The sequence below is a fragment of the Geotrypetes seraphini genome, chromosome 1, assembly GCF_902459505.1.
Source record: "Geotrypetes seraphini chromosome 1, aGeoSer1.1, whole genome shotgun sequence".
NCBI classification, from domain to species: domain Eukaryota; kingdom Metazoa; phylum Chordata; class Amphibia; order Gymnophiona; family Dermophiidae; genus Geotrypetes; species Geotrypetes seraphini.
In genome coordinates this window covers 463,505,019-463,522,519 of record NC_047084.1, presented here as the reverse complement: position 1 = coordinate 463,522,519, position 17,501 = coordinate 463,505,019, and the positions used below count along the sequence as shown (strand labels likewise).

The 17,501-nt window shown below is 42.8% G+C and overlaps 1 protein-coding gene across 3 annotated transcripts in view; it reads right to left on the bottom strand.

Annotated features, from left to right (window-relative positions):
• Nucleotides 1-17,501, bottom strand: part of SLC38A5 (solute carrier family 38 member 5) — a 196,580-nt gene that overhangs the window by 37,571 nt on the left and 141,508 nt on the right. For all 3 annotated transcript variants that reach the window (XM_033923471.1, XM_033923489.1, XM_033923481.1), the window contains one exon: nt 684-757. In XM_033923471.1, coding sequence (XP_033779362.1) covers nt 684-757 — 74 coding nt within the window. The remainder of the gene's footprint in view (nt 1-683; nt 758-17,501) is intronic.

The window sequence follows — 17,501 nt, the reverse complement described above, 5'->3', positions numbered from 1 at the left end:
AGTTAAACATGGACAATGTTGGGTCCGCAACATCATTTTTTATGTGGATTAACTGGATTGAATAAACGCCTGCATCAGGAACATCCATTCCACAGTACAGTTCCCCTTCCATATTTGCGGGGGTTAGGGGCAGAGCCGACCCACGAATATTCAATATGCGCGAATAACTTTTGGGCCGGCTCTGACCCACCCCTGCCTCCCTCCCGGCATCCCAGACCTTACCTGGTGGTCTAGCAGGCTTTCAGGGCAGGAGCGATCTTCCTACGCTCCTGCCCCATGCAGATCACTCATAGCAAATGGCTGTCATGAGTTTCCATAGTCTCTTTAGACTACGACGAGAACTCCCCGCAGCCATTTGCTATGAGTGATCGCTCCTGCCCCGAAAGCCCGCTAGACCACCAGGTAAGGTCTGGGATGCCGGAAGGGAGGCGGGGAAGGTCCGGAATGCAGCTTTATTTAAAAAAAAAAAAAAATTGCGAATAACCGAATCCGCGGATACTGAAACCACGGATTCGGAGGGCTCACTGTATTGTTTTTGTGCTTGCATTGCAGTGGAACACCATGTGGTCAATAGTGGCACAACTCAGAGGTTCCCATGGAACACCAGGGGCTTTGCAGTACAACGAAATGTGATATGTTTTAAAATAGCTAAAGGGGGCCTTTTCCAAGAGGCCCAGGCTTACCTACTACTCCAGCACTCTTTAAGAGCAGGTGGATGGAATAGGCTGAAAGTAGCGCAATGCATATCAAGAGAATCCTGAAAAAGAAAGGCACAGCATGAACTTACTGAAGATAAAACACTTCAGACCTATTCCTCATATGCACAGCACATTTTCACGAGACCTTCTTCAATGGTCAGATTAACCCTGTGGGCAGAAGCAGCACAATGCCTCAATGATACAAAAAAATAACATGCACAATTAAAGGACCCTGTAGTGTAGCAGGGGACATTCTAGTGACAGTCATTCTGCAGTGGTGACACCTAGAGGCTGAAATAGGACCCACGATTGCAGAGTTTCAGAAGTACCTTATGCCTAGGGTTGCCAGATTTTCCAATCGGAAAATCCGGACCCCCCTGGACCCACCCCCAGTTCCACCCATCCCCACCCTGTAATGCCCTAATCCTGCCCTAGCCCTGCCTCCCACTGTCGGCTCTTGTCAGGCAGGGAGTAAGTGCACGCATGCAAAGATGCCACACGATGATGTCGCGTGTGCATGTGATGTCATCGTGTGGCATCAGCGCATGCGCGGACTTCCTCCCTGCCTAACACAATTTTGAGGAGGCTTTTCAAAACCCGGACAAAGTGTCAGTTTTGAGAATTTATATCTGCTGTCTTTATTTTGCACTATATTTGTCTATTTTTATATAGTTGTTACTGAGGTGACATCACATATTTTAGGCATCTGCCTTGGCATCTTTGGAAAAAAACCCGAATTAAATGATAATTAATATTTTCTCTGCAAACAGTGTGCTTTGTGTTTTTTAAATTTGTGGTTACCATTATGTATTAATAAGATTATATTGTGTGTATATGAAAAATAGATGGAAGAAATTGTATTACAGTTAGTATTATTATTATGGGGGTGGAGTCAGGGGCAGAGTTTGGCCGGAGGTATTTGGCTGCTATTTGTTAGGCTTAGGGATAGAGAATGACACAGGGAAAAAATTTGTCCCCTTCACCGCCCCGTCCCAGAACCTGCCGTCCCCTTCACCGTCCCGTCCCCACAGCATCCACCCTTTCCTCTCACTACCTCACCGCCCTTCAGTGGCCTGAGAATCTCTCTCCCTCCCCCCTTACCTTTGCAGCGTAAAGAGACTTAAGGGAGGGAAGGTGCGCGGTCACCGATCACGCGCACGGCCCCTTACCTCCCTCCCTACCTCCAGCCAAATCTATCTCCCTCCCTCCCTCCCTTCCCCTTACCTTCATGGCGCTTTAGAAAAGAAACTGATGCCGGCGAAGCCTGCTTGTGCCACCTTACAGTCGTGTGTGTGTGGGCGGAAGCTTCTCCTCTGACGCAACCGGAAGTTGCATCAGAGGAGAAGCTTCCACCCACACACACGCGACTGCAGGGCGGCACATGCAGGCTTCGCTGGCTTCAGTTTATTTTCTAAAGCGCTGCAAAGATAAGGGGGAGGGAGAGAGATAGATTTGGCCGGAGGTAGGGAGGGGGGCGCGCACAATTGGTGACCGCGTGCCTTCCCTCCCTTAACTGCGGGGACAAGGCCATTCACTGCTCCACGGGGGGGTGGATGGCCTTGTCCCCGTGCCCACTGTGAGCACTCCTCCCCCCCCCCCCCGTTTTGGCGGATTACCCGCGGCTAGCCGTGGGTAACTACCACCGTGTCATTCTCTATTTAGGGGGTATTTGGCTTCAAAAGGTTGAGAAACACTGATCTAAGTGACTGTGCAGATAAAGGACTTCAAGTTATAACCAAGTCTGCTGAAATGAAAGAACATATCCTCTACTAATTGTGTGTAGTTGTCTGCCTTCTTGTTGCCAAGAAAGTTGTTCACAACAAGAACAAATGAAGACCAGGCACATGATTCGATTTCATTCACTGATGCTATGAAATGTGGGTCATTTATAAGTTGTCTGATCTGTGGACCATCAAAAATTCCTGCCTTCAGTTTTTCCATGGTAAGTCCAGGTAACATATGTGCTATGTATTCAATGCACAAACTGTCTTTATTCAAAATCTTTACAAATTGTTTCATCAGGCCTAGCTTTATATATAGTGGTGGCAGTATAATTCTATCTCGTGCTACCAAAGGTTCACTAATTACATTTTGTCCTCCACCATATATATTTCTCATGAGCCCTCCATCAATATAAACTCAACATTGTACGCAATTCGTCCAACGATTAAAATACTGGTTGTTGTTCTGGATCAGCATCTCACCATGAAAAAATCAGATAGATGCGGTGGTACATAAAGGTTATTATACTCTATGGAAATTGCGAACAATCAGACCATATTTTAAGTTTCTTGCTTTTAGACTCTTGGTTCAATCTTTACTTCTTGACTACTGCAACATTTTCTATCTGACAATTACTAAGAAAGGCATGGCGAGATTATTACTGATACAGAACACTGATCTATGGCCTGAAGAAGTATGACCGCGTTACACCATTCTACTGTGAGTTACACTGGCTGCCAATGGAGGTTCGGGTTTTGTTTAAGTTGGGTTGTTTTTGTATTAAGGCTTTATATGGTACAGCTCCACTCTATCTGGTTAATAGACTTTCCATAGCATCATATAAACACAGCAAAAAATCTCATGCTTTGTTTAATTTTCCCTCTGTACAGGGCTGTAAAGGCAAGAAATTTCTTGATCACACTTTGGCATTCCAGGTAGCTTCTCATGACAAAGAATTTCGATCATTGCTGCTTACAGCTTACTCTTACAAACACTTCAGAACACAGTTGAAAACTTATCTCTTTTCAAAATACTTGGTCAAATAACTTATTCTTTTCTTACAGATTATGTTCATTGTTTATAATCTTTTGTAAACCACGTTGAACTTACACTTACGCGGTTAATAAGCACAATGTTATGTTATATATTCCCTCAAAGGCCAATCATTTTTTGCCCAATGTTCATGTTTGGCTCTTTTAAATAGCGGTATGAAAATTATTAAATTCAACCATAACTAAGAAATTAGGACTGATGTGGTCTATCCAATCCAATTTTCTGAATCAGCACCCCAAATAACCCCAGGAATAGGTCAGAAAAACCAAGGCACCAAGAAAAAAAAAATTGGGGGGGGGGGGGGGGCGGCTTGTGTTTTCTTTCAAAATTACTACCTGGAAACACACACACAAAAAAAAGAATTTGAAGAACTAAGAACATTTTTTTTCATTTACATCTTTTAAATAACTTCCATGTTTTCTTTTAGATATCCAGCCCATTCCTGTATTTTTATAAGAAAAAGCAAAAAGATCCCTCCTTTTATGTGTTGGTAGACAATCTGAAAACTGTATTCAATTCAAACCTCCCCTGGGAACAGAGCTGGCCCGTTTATAACAGTGGTTCTAAAATTAATTATGAAATCACCTGATAATTCCACAGAGCAATTTTAAGTTTAAATCACTTTTTTCCCCCAAATCCAAGCTACATTCGGGTACACAAAGTATTTCCCTGTCCCCACAGCGGTCAACATTCAAAGCAATTTAAATATCCAGAAAGGACTCCTGGTCAGTTAAATCGCTTGTTCAGGCTAACCCATAATTTTTAGCACAAGTTAACCGGTCAGTGCCGTCAATACAGGCTGATCTTTGCAAAAAGTAAATTTGATCATATCGCTCCACTTCTGCAAAAACTTCATTGGCTTCCAATAATTTCCAGGGTTTATTTTAAATGTGCCTGCTTAACATTCAAGATCTTGCATGCATCCTTCTCCCTGTAATTCCCCTGTCTTGGAATTCTATAAGATCTGATATCTGACCTCGGTACCGGAAAAGATGGTAGAGGCGCTGATAAAGGTCCGCATCATTGATCACCTTGACGGACACGGGCTGATGAGGACCAGTCAGAACGGATTCAGCAAAGGCAGATCATGTTTGACGGACTTGCTGCACTTCTTTGAGGGAGTAAACAGGCAGATAGACAAGGGTGACCGGGTCGATATTGTATATCTGGATTTTCAGAAGGCGTTTGACAAGGTTCCACATGAACGACTACTTCGGAAAATTACAAGCCATGAAATTGAGGGTGAAATACGCACGTGGATTAAAACTGGCTGGAGCATAGGAAACAGAGTGGGGGTAAATGGACAATACTCGGACTGGAAGAGCATCACCAGTGGGGTGCCACAGGGCTCGGTGCTTGGACCCATGCTCTACAACATCTTTATAAACGATCTGGACATTGATACGACGAGTGAGGTGATTAAATTTGCAGACGATACGAAGTTATTCAGAGTAGTGAAGACGCAGGGGGATTGCGAAGATCTGCAACGTGACATAATCAAGCTCGAGAATGGGCATCGACATGGCAAATGAGGTTCAACATGGATAAGTGTAAAGTGATGCATGTCGGTAACAAAAATCTCATGCACGAATACAGGATGTCCGGGGCAGTACTTGGAGAGACCTCCCAGGAAAGAGACTTGGGAGTTCTGATTGACGAGTCGATGAAGCCGTCTGCGCAATGTGCGGCAGCAGCGAAAAGGGTGAACAGAATGCTAGGAATGATAAAGAAGGGGATCACGAACAGATTGGAGAAGGTTATCATGCCGCTGTACCGGGCCATGGTGCGCCCTCACCTGGAGTACTGCGTCCAGCACTGGTCGCTGTACACGAAGAAGGACACGGTACTACTCGAAAGGGTCCAGAGAAGAGCGACTAAAATGGTTAAAGGGCTGGAGGAGTTGCCGTACAGTGAGAGACTGGAGAAACTGGGCCTCTTCTCCCTTGAAAAGAGGAGACTGAGATACTGAAGGGAATAGACTTAGTAGTTAAAGACAGTTAATTCATCCTCTCCAAGGTAGGGAGAACGAGACGGCACTTCCTAAAGCTGAAAGTGGATAGATTCCGTACAAACATAAGGAAGTTCTTCACCCAGAGAGTGGTAGACAACTGGAACGCTCTTCCGGAGTCTGTTATAGGGGAAAACACCCTCCAGGGATTAAAGACAAAGTTGGACAAATTCCTGCTAAACTGGAACGTTTGCACGTAAGGCTGGACTCATTTAGAGCACTGGTCTTTGACCTAAGGGTCACCGCATGAGCAGACTGCTGGGCAAGATGGACCAATGGTCTGACACAGCAGCGGCAATTCTTCTGTTCTTATCTCTACTTTTCAAAATTACTGAATTGTGGAATAATTTTCTTGTTCAACTGCGCGATCTGGGCTCTTTCCAACTACTTCGAAAACATCTGAAAACTTGGCTATTTTCAAAGTTGTAAATTCCGCTCCTCTCCATACTATTCCAAATTCATGTTGCATTTCTTCTGTTTCTACTGTAAACCGCTTAGAACTTCACGGTACAGCGGTATATAAGAAATAAAATTATTATTATTATTATTATTTGTTCTCTCTTCTAATTTTTTGTAAACCGTGCCGAGCTCTATTGTTATAGAGCCTAAGGTTTAGTTTAGTTTAGAAAATAACCAGTTAGCACCACACTGAAAACTGGCTATTGTGGGGGTGTTCCTGGGACTGATATTCTGAACTTAACTGGTCAGGTTAACTACATAAATATGACTACATAAAAATCAGTCTTATCTTTCCCTCCCTTTTACTAAGCTGCGATAGAGGTTTCTACCTCAGCCCAGAACACTTTAATGATCTGACACTCATAGGAATTCTATTAGCGTTGAAGCATTTAGCATTTTGGACTGTGGTAAAAACCTCTACTGCAGCTTAGTAAAAGGGGGGGTGGGAGGTTTATGAGGTAACCCATAGCCAGTTAAGTGTTGATTATTGCACTTAATTGACTATGCGTTAGCCAGCTCCGGAAACCCAGAAATTTTAATGCTGGTGCCTTGACATGGCCTGGCATTGAATTTCTGGGTTTAATGCTGGCAGTGGTCTGCAAAACGCTGATCGCCCCTGGCTGAATATCAGGCCCTATGTTTGTCGCAAAGGAGAGTGTGGCATAGTGGTTAAAGCTACAGCCTCAGCACCCTGAGGCTATGGGTTCAAACCCTGTGTTGTTCCCTGTGACCCTGGGCAAATCACTTAATCTTCCATTGCTCCAGGTATATTAGAAAGACTGTGAGCCCACTGGGACAGACAGGGAAAATGCTTGAGTATCTGATTGTAAACCTCTTAATGCACACCTTTTTGCAATTGTTTATTTATTATAGATTGAGATATTTTCAAATAATACAAAGTATTTATAAAAACTTCCATACACAGTGACTGGGTGGTGGGTTCGGCTGTTGGGACTTCAGTCTTAGGCTGAATTACACAGTTCTGAGTGTATGAGAATTCGAGAGTACAGTAAGACCTTGGTTTGCGAGCATAATTTGTTCCAGAAGCATGCTTGTAATCCAAAGCACTCATATATCAAAGCGAATTTCCCCATAGGAAATAATGGAAACTCAGATGATTCGTTCCACAACCCAAAAACTTGAATACAAAATGCTATATGGACTTGTATTGCAAGACCTCGCTCGTTTACAACAGTCACTACACTCCCGCAGCATCAGAAAGAGAAGAACCATCGGCTCAGTTGTGATGATGTGACACGTGTATACTGTATGTACTTGTATTGCAAGACATTGCTTGTATATCAAGTTAAAACTTAATCAAATGTTTTGCTTGTCTTGCAAAACACTTGCAAACCAAGTGACTAGCAATCCAAGGTTTTACTGCATATTTATTTTTCAGCTCATTGTATATTTATTTGGAGACCATTTGGTTTGGAATCAGTAATTCTTTGATCTCCACATCCTCACACGTTACCTTTCTTAAAATATTTCCCTACTTTTTTCATTTTTTGACTATTCCAGTCTTTACCCCACAGAAACTTGATGGACTGAAGGTCTGATCCGGAGATGGCAGTTCTTATGAAAAATAAAAGTTAAAACTCAAACTGTTGGGTGAGAGTTTGCTATTGGCTGTGACTAGCTTCCAAGAGCTGAGTTGAAGTAAGGCTGCCTAAGACTGTGAAGTGCTACCAACCCTTACAGAGATACAATTGGCATACAATCTACAACCTCTTGCCTGACCAACTCTGTATTGCTTAGTGCCAGCGTAACTGCACTGTCTTTTCCCCAAGGGGGCAAGGTGCTGTAAAGCTAGCAAGTCCAACAAAAGGGTCTCGCTACAGTGGAATAAAAGTTACTTAAAGCAAAGAAAACATTTGCTTTGCTTCTACCAGTTTCATATTGTGGGGAGTGTGAGATGTAGTAGTTGAGAGCTACAGCTTCAGCACCCTGAGGTTTTAGGTTCAAATCCCTGGCTGCTCCTTGTGACCCTGGGCAGGTCACTTAATTCCCCCCCTCCCCCATTGCCCCAGGTACACTAGATGGAGTTTGAGCCCACTGGGACAGATAGGGAAATATGAAAAAGTACCTGAATGTAAAACCACTTAGGCCAGGGGTGCCCACACTTTCTTGGCTTGCAAGCTACTTTTAAAATGACCAAGTCAAAATGATCTACCAACAATAAAATTTAAAAAAACAGAAAGCACACTGTACGCAAAGAAAATGTTAATTATAATTTATGTTCAGATTTTTTTTCAAGGAGGTCAAGGCAGATGACTTTAAAATATGCAATGTCACCTCAGTAACAACTATACAAAAATAGACAAATATACCCTCTTCCCTTTTACTAAACCACGATAGCAGTTTTTAGCACAGGGAGCTGCACTGAATGCCCCGCACTGCTCCCGAAGCTCATAGGCTTCCTGCGCTAAAAACTGCTATCCTGGTTTAGTAAAAAGGGAGCCATAGTGCAAAATATAGACAGCAGATATAAATTCGGACACATTTTGATCACTAAATTTAAAATAAAATCATTTTTCCTACCTTTACTGTCTGGTGATTTCATGAGTCTCTGGTTGCACTTCCTTCTCTTTCTTTCTGCCTCTAGATCTCATTCTATTCCTCAAACAACATCTCTCTCTGTCCCTCCATGAGTCCAACTTTTTCTTCCTCTCTTCATGTCCCCTCCCCTTTCTTTCTTTCTCTCCCTGCTCCCTTTCTTTCTTTTTAAAAATTTTTTTTATTTTAACAAGTTTTATTGGATTTTCACAATGGCAAATACACCAGATAGCCTAATCCCCACCCCAAAACATAAACAGTCATACTGGTACTCTTCAATATAAGGCAATACTATCCAACCCAAAATTTCCCCCTCCCTCTCTTTCTCCCTCTCTCTCTCTCCCTGCCCCCCCAGTTCTTTCTTTCTGTCTTTCTCTCTCTCTGCCCCCCCCAAGCTACTGCCACCAATTTCTCCCTGCTTCCCTGACGCCAGGCCAGGCATGTACAAATGCTGGGCCCGCTCATCAGAGTCCAGGTCCCTGAAAGTTCTTTTGCTTGGTTCCTGTTCTGACCTTCCTTCTTGAGTTTGTTTTTTTTTTTTTTCTTTTGGTTCTGGTTGGGCGGGAGGGGGGGGAGGCGGGGGGCTCTGGGGTTTGGGATATTGTTGCTGTGTGGCTTTTGGTGCACCTGTATGTTTTTTTTTCTGATGTGATTGTGTTCATTGCCTCGTTCTTTGCCTCTGTTGTGCTCCATTCACCATTGTTACCTTTAACTCTCCCCTTGCGGGCTGAGGTCTATCGGACACCGGGACATGGGCTTATTCCTGCATTATTACCATGTTGATATCCTGTTGCTATGGGGGGGTACTTGTCTGTGGGAGATGGGTTCTATTGTGATTGCTCTCCCACATTTGATGTTGTTCTGTTTGCTCTTTTTTGGATTTATCATCCTTGTTGTTATGCCTTCTTGTCTGCTGTTTTATTGTTGGTGCCTATTTTCATCAATAAAATTGTTTGACCTTAAAATGCCGGGCTCACAGCCTTACACCCCCCCCCCCCCCAACGTCAATTCTGACGTCGGAGAGGAAGTTCCGGGCCAGCCAATCGCTGCCTGGCTGGCCTGGAACTTCCTCTCCGATGTCGGGGAAGCAGGGAGAACGCAAAGGCAATGCAAGTCTATCGCGGAGCCCGGGATGAGCTCCGCTATCCACTCATGTTGCCTTTGCAATCTACTGGTTGATTGTGATCGACCTTTTGGGCACCCCTGACTTAACATATTAGTAGTATATAAATAAATATTTTTCTTATGAGGAATAAAACAAAGAAAAAGAAACAGGCCAGGAAAACAACAAAAATATGAAAAAGGAGCCCCAAGACCCAGAAAACAAAGCATGACAAAAGAGGACATAAGGAGAATCCATCACGCGTCACCCCTTATCTTCTGTAACTGGACCAGAATGGCAACTGCTCAACTTAGCCATAGAACAATGTCTCTCCCACTTTTTTTTTTTTAGCTCCAGCACACTAAACAGAGCAAATGTTTTTCATGGCCCATTATAATTCAAATTATACAATTGCAAAACCAACAAAAAATTAAATTTGGGAGTTATTTATTTAAAGTTCTTTAAGCTATATATGGGTAATTGTAACAACGAAGAAACTAAAGTAGATAGAATAGAATTGCTATTCAATGTGATGGATGTGCTTGTTTTTGAGTGCAAATTAACTCAAAATGCAGCTTGATAATTGTAAGCAAACATGCATTTCATCATCCACCATTTGCAGTCGTTCTCTTTTTTCGATTTAATTTCTGTCAGAGCTGAAAATCCAAGTTCACAAATGGCCTCTTTTACAAAGTTGCGCTAGCGGCTGCCACGCGGCAACAGCCCCGAAGCCCTTTAAATCTCTATTGGCTTCGGGGCCGTTAGTGCGGCTTTGTAAAAGAGGCCAAAAGATAAGAAGATCCAAACAGTAACAAAGCCTTGATTGCTTTGTTGCTCAAGTTAAGATAAAAAGAATGTTGCTTGTCTGAGCATTTGTATCCTTATGCACACAGACACTCATAGACTCTTGCATATGCGACGTACATGTCATCTATTCTAGTGTATACTTATGAAGGGAATTTTTAAAAATAAAGAAAAATTCTAGAATCTCTCGTGGCACACCCAGAATCTCTTCGGGGCACACCACTGTGCCGTGGTACACAGTTTAAGAGACACTGCCATAGAACAAACTTTTCCCCAGTAACTTGGTACATCTGGAAAAAAATGTACTGCATAACAGAAGCAGATTGTCTTATGGGTCCATTCAGGCATGCTGCAGTGGACCAGAGATGACTCACTGTAAATTGAATTCTTCCTCTGGCTGGCTTGGAGCAATCTGGTTTTAGGAAAACCTATAGCACTAAAACTCGTTTGTTGGCATTAACCCCTCCCCCCTCTTTTACAAAACCGTGAAAGCGGTTTTATAGCGCAAGTTAGCCCGCTGAATGCGCTGTGCTGCTCCCACCACTCAGAAGCGGTGAATCCAAAATGCCAGTACAGAAAGTAGTTGTCACTGAAAACTTTCCTATTCTAAACTCCCTCCCGATTGTTTTTTCCTTAAATGTTTTCTTTCCTGTAAAAATAATGTATTTCTGCCCCCTTTCCTTCTGTTCCAGTCAGTCTGTACCGTGCAAAAAGTACAAATAGCTACAACACGAGTCGAGTGGACTGGCACTGGGAGGAAAAGCCTCAGACAAAGCCCTCCCACCGCCACAGCTGTGGTGTAAGATGTTCAAGCGGAGAATCTCATTGGCAAAAAAAAACCTCCCGTGGGGCCTGGTAAAGCTCTATGTTGTGCGATGCAAATAAATAACAAGTGGCCAAAAATTTACGTATAAAAGTGAAACGCTGGCCACCGTTGGTGTTCCGACCAAACTTTACAAATTAATACACTGAAAAAGATAAGTTTGAGACACTTTTGAACCTAAATTTTGGACCACCTGTTATTTATTTGCATTGCACAATATAGAGCTTTACCGGATGGTACCGTTACAAATCTTTACAGACCTCCACAACATTGAAGGTATAAATAGTTGTGTCTAAATTATATGTGCATTTGCCCTGGAACAGAAATTATTCTCTAAAGAAAAGTAGATGCCTACTTTCCTTTATAGAATAGGCTCCAGATAGGTGTGTTCTTGTGCGTAAATAGAGAATGACACGGTGACAAAATTCATCACCGTTCCCGTCCCCGCGGATAACCGCGGGAAATAATCCCATGTCATTTTCTAGTGTCTATTTCAACCTCGGTCCTTCTACACCAGCATTCTTCAAAGCAAAGCTTGCGGGTCAGTGGTTGTGCCCAATTATACTCTGATTCTTCCCTCTCTCCTTAAAGAATGACATGAAGATGGTTTACCGCGGTTATCCGCGGGGACGGGAACGGTGATGAATTTTGTCACCGTGTCATTCTCTACGTAAATATAGGTACCTCTTTATAGAATTACCTTCTATTTAGGCCACTATGGGGGGAAAAAACCCTGGGCCACTATGTTCTTTAAAATCCAACCCTGTTGCACAAGTCTTATCACACTAACCTCCATTTTCAGTTTAATATATATTTGTATCCTGCCGTTCCATTGTGCTCAGTGGGTTCCAAAATACACACATAATCATTATAACTAGGGTTACCAGACTTCCGGATTTCCCTGGACATGTTCTCCTTTTCGAGGACATGTCCGGGGGTCTGGTCGGCTTTTCAAAACCTGACGCTTTGTCCCGGTTTTGAAAAGCATCCTGTCAAAATTGCGACGGGAAGGAGGCATCTGCGCATGCGCTGATGCAGTGGGGTGACAAATACGCGCGCGTGATATCACTGCATCGTGTCTGCGCATGCGCAAATGCCGTCTGGGGGTGGGGCTGTGCGGTGGAACAGGGCGGGCCTGGGGGGCGTGGCCATAGGTCTGGATTTTCCTTCGGGAAAATCTGGTAACCCTAATTATAACACAAACTAGTTCAACAAACTGATAGAGTACCACTAACAACAACTTGAATTAATTAGTCACAAAACCAGATCATAAATGACAACACATCTTATCTTAGAGCAAAGAAGGCTTTTCCTAAAAGATATTTTGATTCTTTAAAACTGGCCCCTCAGTCTTTTCCCTTCTCCAAAGCACACGTGCTCTGAGTTTTCTTTCCTAGCAATAATAGTTCAGATATAAATATAAACTATCAGATTGCAAAGTTCAAATTCAATGTCTGTGAAAACGGGAAACTGTTGAATGAGTTTATTTTACAAAGGCCATGTGACAGGTTTCTGTTAATAGATTGTCATCAAACAGATTGTCATCAAACAGAAATAGTTACTATGGCAACCTCTAAATCCACACTGTGGAGGATAGTATCACGCAATGTAGTCGGAGACCAAATGCCGTGTAGCAGAAGGATACAAGAAAAAGAAGCCTGATTGCAAGCAATTTCCAAGTGCACTTCAATAGGTTGCCTATACATATCACATCTCATGAATCCCAGAAGGAAGTTCTCTCTGGTGCATGCAAGTATTAGCAATAAATTGAGAGGTGAGGTTCATTGCTGTCATGGTATGTGCAAACCTAGCCCACTTGGAGACTTTGCCCCCTGCAGAGAAATGCACTGCTAGGGCACACCTGCATAAAAGAAACCGTCAAGGCACAAGAAGACCAACTGGTTCATCTTGTTTGCCCAGTTATTTCTGTCCACACTGCAAGGATACAGCTCAGCTACCAGTGGCAAAGTCTGATTGTTGACAATGAATCTCTTGAACAGAGGATTGTGAATGCTGTGTTAAGTCTATTTGGATGCATGGAAATAAGGGTAACCAAGCCGATGAAGTTATGACTGTCTTATTTTGGATACACCATCAGAGGAGAAAGATCATTGGAGAAGGACATTATGCTTGGGAAGACTGAAGGAACCAGGCGAAGAGAGCGACCTGCAATCAGATGGTTCGACACATTGAAAACAACCATGGGGATGATGCTGGAGGACCTTACCCGACTAGCACAAAACTGATTTCTTTTTAGATCTGTAACTCATCAAGTCACTAGGACTCGGATACGAGTTAATGTCACCTAATTAACTAACTAAGTTGTGGGAGTACATTGTTAGTCCAGTAAAAAGGTATACTCCGCAACTTGGTTGGTTCCCATGGCCTTTCCAGTAGGTGTCCTGTTAAAACCAGTCACCAGGTTAGTCTTCCAGACAGACCCAAATATTATATTGCCTTTATAAAATAGCCCCCTATGGTGACCCCCCTCCCACCATAGCACCCAAATTTCTCCTAAAAGCAGCAACTAGTTGACATAGTAATGTAAGGGTTAAAGCCTGCAGAGATGAATATATTTCTCCTGCTAAAGTCAGAGACTGTGCCTGAAGCAGGGAAAACGTCTGGCCTACTTCTGCTCCTTAGGAGACTTCTCAGTGACTCACTGAACTGATACAACTGGGACTTGTTATCAGAGCACATGTTCCAGCTTAGAGCCTTATCTTGGGCACGCTGGTCCTTTTAAACAGCATGATACTCAAACATTCTGGAGGCCACCAGCAAAGAGCAAAGGCTCCTGGGACTTCCCTGAGGTGATGTACAGAGGATATTTCTGGAGATGCTCAGGTCAAGAGGATGGAACAAGGGGCATGGAAAGCATCATCTTCCCAGACTGGACCTAGTCCAAAAGAGTAAAAAAATGTATTCCCTTGAGTGCTCATAGTTCCTGGCTAACATAACATAGATTCTTATATACCACAACTACCTCACGGTTCTGTGCGGTTCACAAACCAAGAAATACTAACCAATATAGTATGATCACAGCAAATTAATCAAAATATTTGCTAAACAAGTATGTTTTTCAACATTTTTCTGAAAGCCAATTAGGAAGTGGCTGACTTGTTTCTCCCACATAGCCACCTAGTATGCTAACATTTTGCCAAATAATCATCTATAAACACATCCCTTTACTGATGGAAAGTCACAGTATCGTACTTTGCGTAAATGTTTTCTGTTTACGAATTTAAAATGGTCAAAAAGATAACTGGGTAAAAGTACATTCAAAGCTTTAAAACATATACAACCAAACTTGAAAATTACTGTAGCTTCCATTGTCAGCCAATATAATGTGTGATAACACTGCGATATGTGATCGGTTCGTTTCAATCTGAAAATTAACCGTACCGCAGTATTTTGAATGATCTGGAACCTTTTTATGTTTTGCTTAGAAATCGAAAGATAAAAAAACATTATAATAATCCAGTGAACTTAAAATAAGAGACTGTACTAACAATCTAAATGAAAGAAAATCGAAAAATGGCTTCATTGTTCTTAGTTTCCATAAAAGGAAATACGATTTTTTTAACAAGAGAAGTAATATGAAAATCAAAAGATAATTTGCAATCAAGGTAGACTCCCCAAATTTTTATAGTCAGTAGGATGGAATAAATGTTACCGTTCAAATTTAAAGAGTCTGATGGAACATGCTGCTGGTTCCTGAGCCTGAGGCCTACTGGCTATGCTGTGCCTGAGCTGCTACCCTTTGAATATGTGACAGAGATCTGAAGAGAGTTGCTGGATATAGACTGCCACTGTTCCAGTGTTCAGTCCTCCTCCAGAACACTTACGGTCTTCCTGTTGACCAATAGATATCTCTCCCACACAGACCATGTTGGGCAGTGTTCCTGCATAATACCAGGGCTCCAGCTCACCAAGAGAGACCTTCCCTGCACACACAGGTTGTATCAGCTTTTCTGTGTAATCTGGGAACTAGTCAGGGGGAGGATTCGTAGCCCAGAGGGAGAACGTGTGTTTCCTTCCCAAACGATCAATACAATAGTGGGTAATTGTATTTTCTATGCATCCTAGCTTGTCTAAGCACTAAAGTCTCATACCTAATTTGCACTTTCTGGTCATTATTATTTGCCACTTGCAGTATAAATAAATATTCGATTTTGCTAACAGAGCCTGGTTTATTGCTTGTCAGAAATCCTATTTGCACAGGGGGTTTGGATTTGGATCTTTGGGAATACAGATAAATATAGCAAAATATAGATTTCCTATAGATTCCATATACCAGAGTGCTAACATATCAGATTCTGTTTCCCAGTGTCCTGGCCTAGCCAGGCCAATGTAGGTGACTCCTGTAGCCACACTAATACACTTACAGATAATGCAGCTAAAGGTCAACTGGCCCATCCAGTCTGCTCAGTTATTTCTCTCCACTCTGGATGGACACATTCCAGCTGCCAGGTGCACTACATGACCACTAGTAAGATCTCCTCCTTATCCAGGACAGTATTTGTTGTTTTCCCTTTGTCTCTATCTTGGGTTGATGAGCATACATATTCCCTCACCTATCTTAACCATAAAGCTTCCTAATCCTATAAATAGCTATGAATGCTAGTCACTGTTCTCCTTAAGCTGGGTGGGAGTCCTGCATCTGCAATGCTGCCAGTGGGGGGCAGTGCTTCAATATTGTGTCTTCCATCCCTAGGGACAGGCAGGTTCCCTGGAGTCCTGCAAAAGCTTGCCTGCCTCTTTTCGCTTTTTGCCAGTACAATCTCTTATGCTCATCCCATGCTTCCATCAAGTCCACAACAGTTTTAGCTTTTCATCGCTCCCTTCTGGAGGAAGTTCCATGGGTCCACCACCCTTTTCTGTGAAAGAAAAATACATTTCCTGACGTTGCACTTGCTCCTGAGTCTGCTCCCTTGGCCTCTCATATCATAACCTCCTTCTCTCAGATGTCCTTTCCTTTAAGAAAGGTTCATCTTCTGTATGCAATTAATACCTTTAGGAATTTGAATGTCAGGATTACAGTACATTTCCTCTCTCTCTCCTCTAGGGTAAGCATAGTTAGATCTGCACATCTCATCTCATAGGGCTCCTTTTATCAAGCCGCGCTAGCGGTTTAACGCGGGTAATAGCGCGTGCCAAACCGCCGGCCGCGCTAGCCGCTACCGTCTCCTCTTGAGCAGGCGGCAGCTTTTGGCCAGCGCAGGGGTTAACGCGTGATGAAAAGGGGTTAACGCTTGATAAAAGGAGCCCATAGGGCTTTCGGTGCAGATCTTACAGAATTTCTGTTCTCCTTTTCTGACCCTCCTCCACTTTGTCTGTGTCCTTCTGGAAGTATGTTCTTCAAATTTAGACTGACTACAAAATGGAGAGATAACTATCTTTGTAATCTGTGACGTTATTGACGATATATTCATATAATCACAGCTATATTGCTATTAGAGATTTTTCCTTTTATAATTGTGCATAATACAATATTTAAATTATTTGTGAAGTGCTCAGACCAAGAAACCCATATAATAGTGATGTCACTACAATGAGGTTTTCAAGGGGACCATCATCGCCTTCACAAGTCCCCAGCCCTCCCTATGTATATGTATGTATTGAAACGTATCTAACACCTATCTGGTAAATATGTCCAGGTAGATATACTTATCTTAATTAGGGGGTATTGATGATCTTGACTCTCATTGGTGACTTGTGAAAATAAAATTATAAGTGCTTCAGTAAAATCCTAAATATTTTTTCTTATCTGATTAAGTTCCCGTCCCTCCAAACAGGAAAAATCTCTAATAGCAATATAGCTTCAAATTTAGACACAATATTTATTTATTTAAAATTTTTCTAACCCTGCCTTGTTCTGCCTCCAGCCTGCCCCATTCAGCCTCCAGCCCCATCCCCCAAAAGCCAGACTGCATCTGGAAGGTCTCCAGCATGTGTGGATGTGAATGACGTCATCCGCGCATGCTTGTCGAAGGCCCTCCAGATGCTGTCAGAGCTCGGAAATTTCCAAAACCCACACAAACGCCGGGTTTTGGACAGTCCATCTGGGGAACCCAGAGAGTCCTCTAAAAAGAGGACATGTCCGGGTTTTCTCTGTAACGTTCTATGAAACATAGGACTTGTCATCTAATTTGGTTTGTTATCAGCTGGGGTTTAGCCTATCACGCATCACGTTTTTGTGATGACGTCAAGTCGCCCGGTTCGTTCGTCTTTTTGTTCGAGCCGGGCGCGTCTCGCAGTCCCAGAACCATTTTGAGA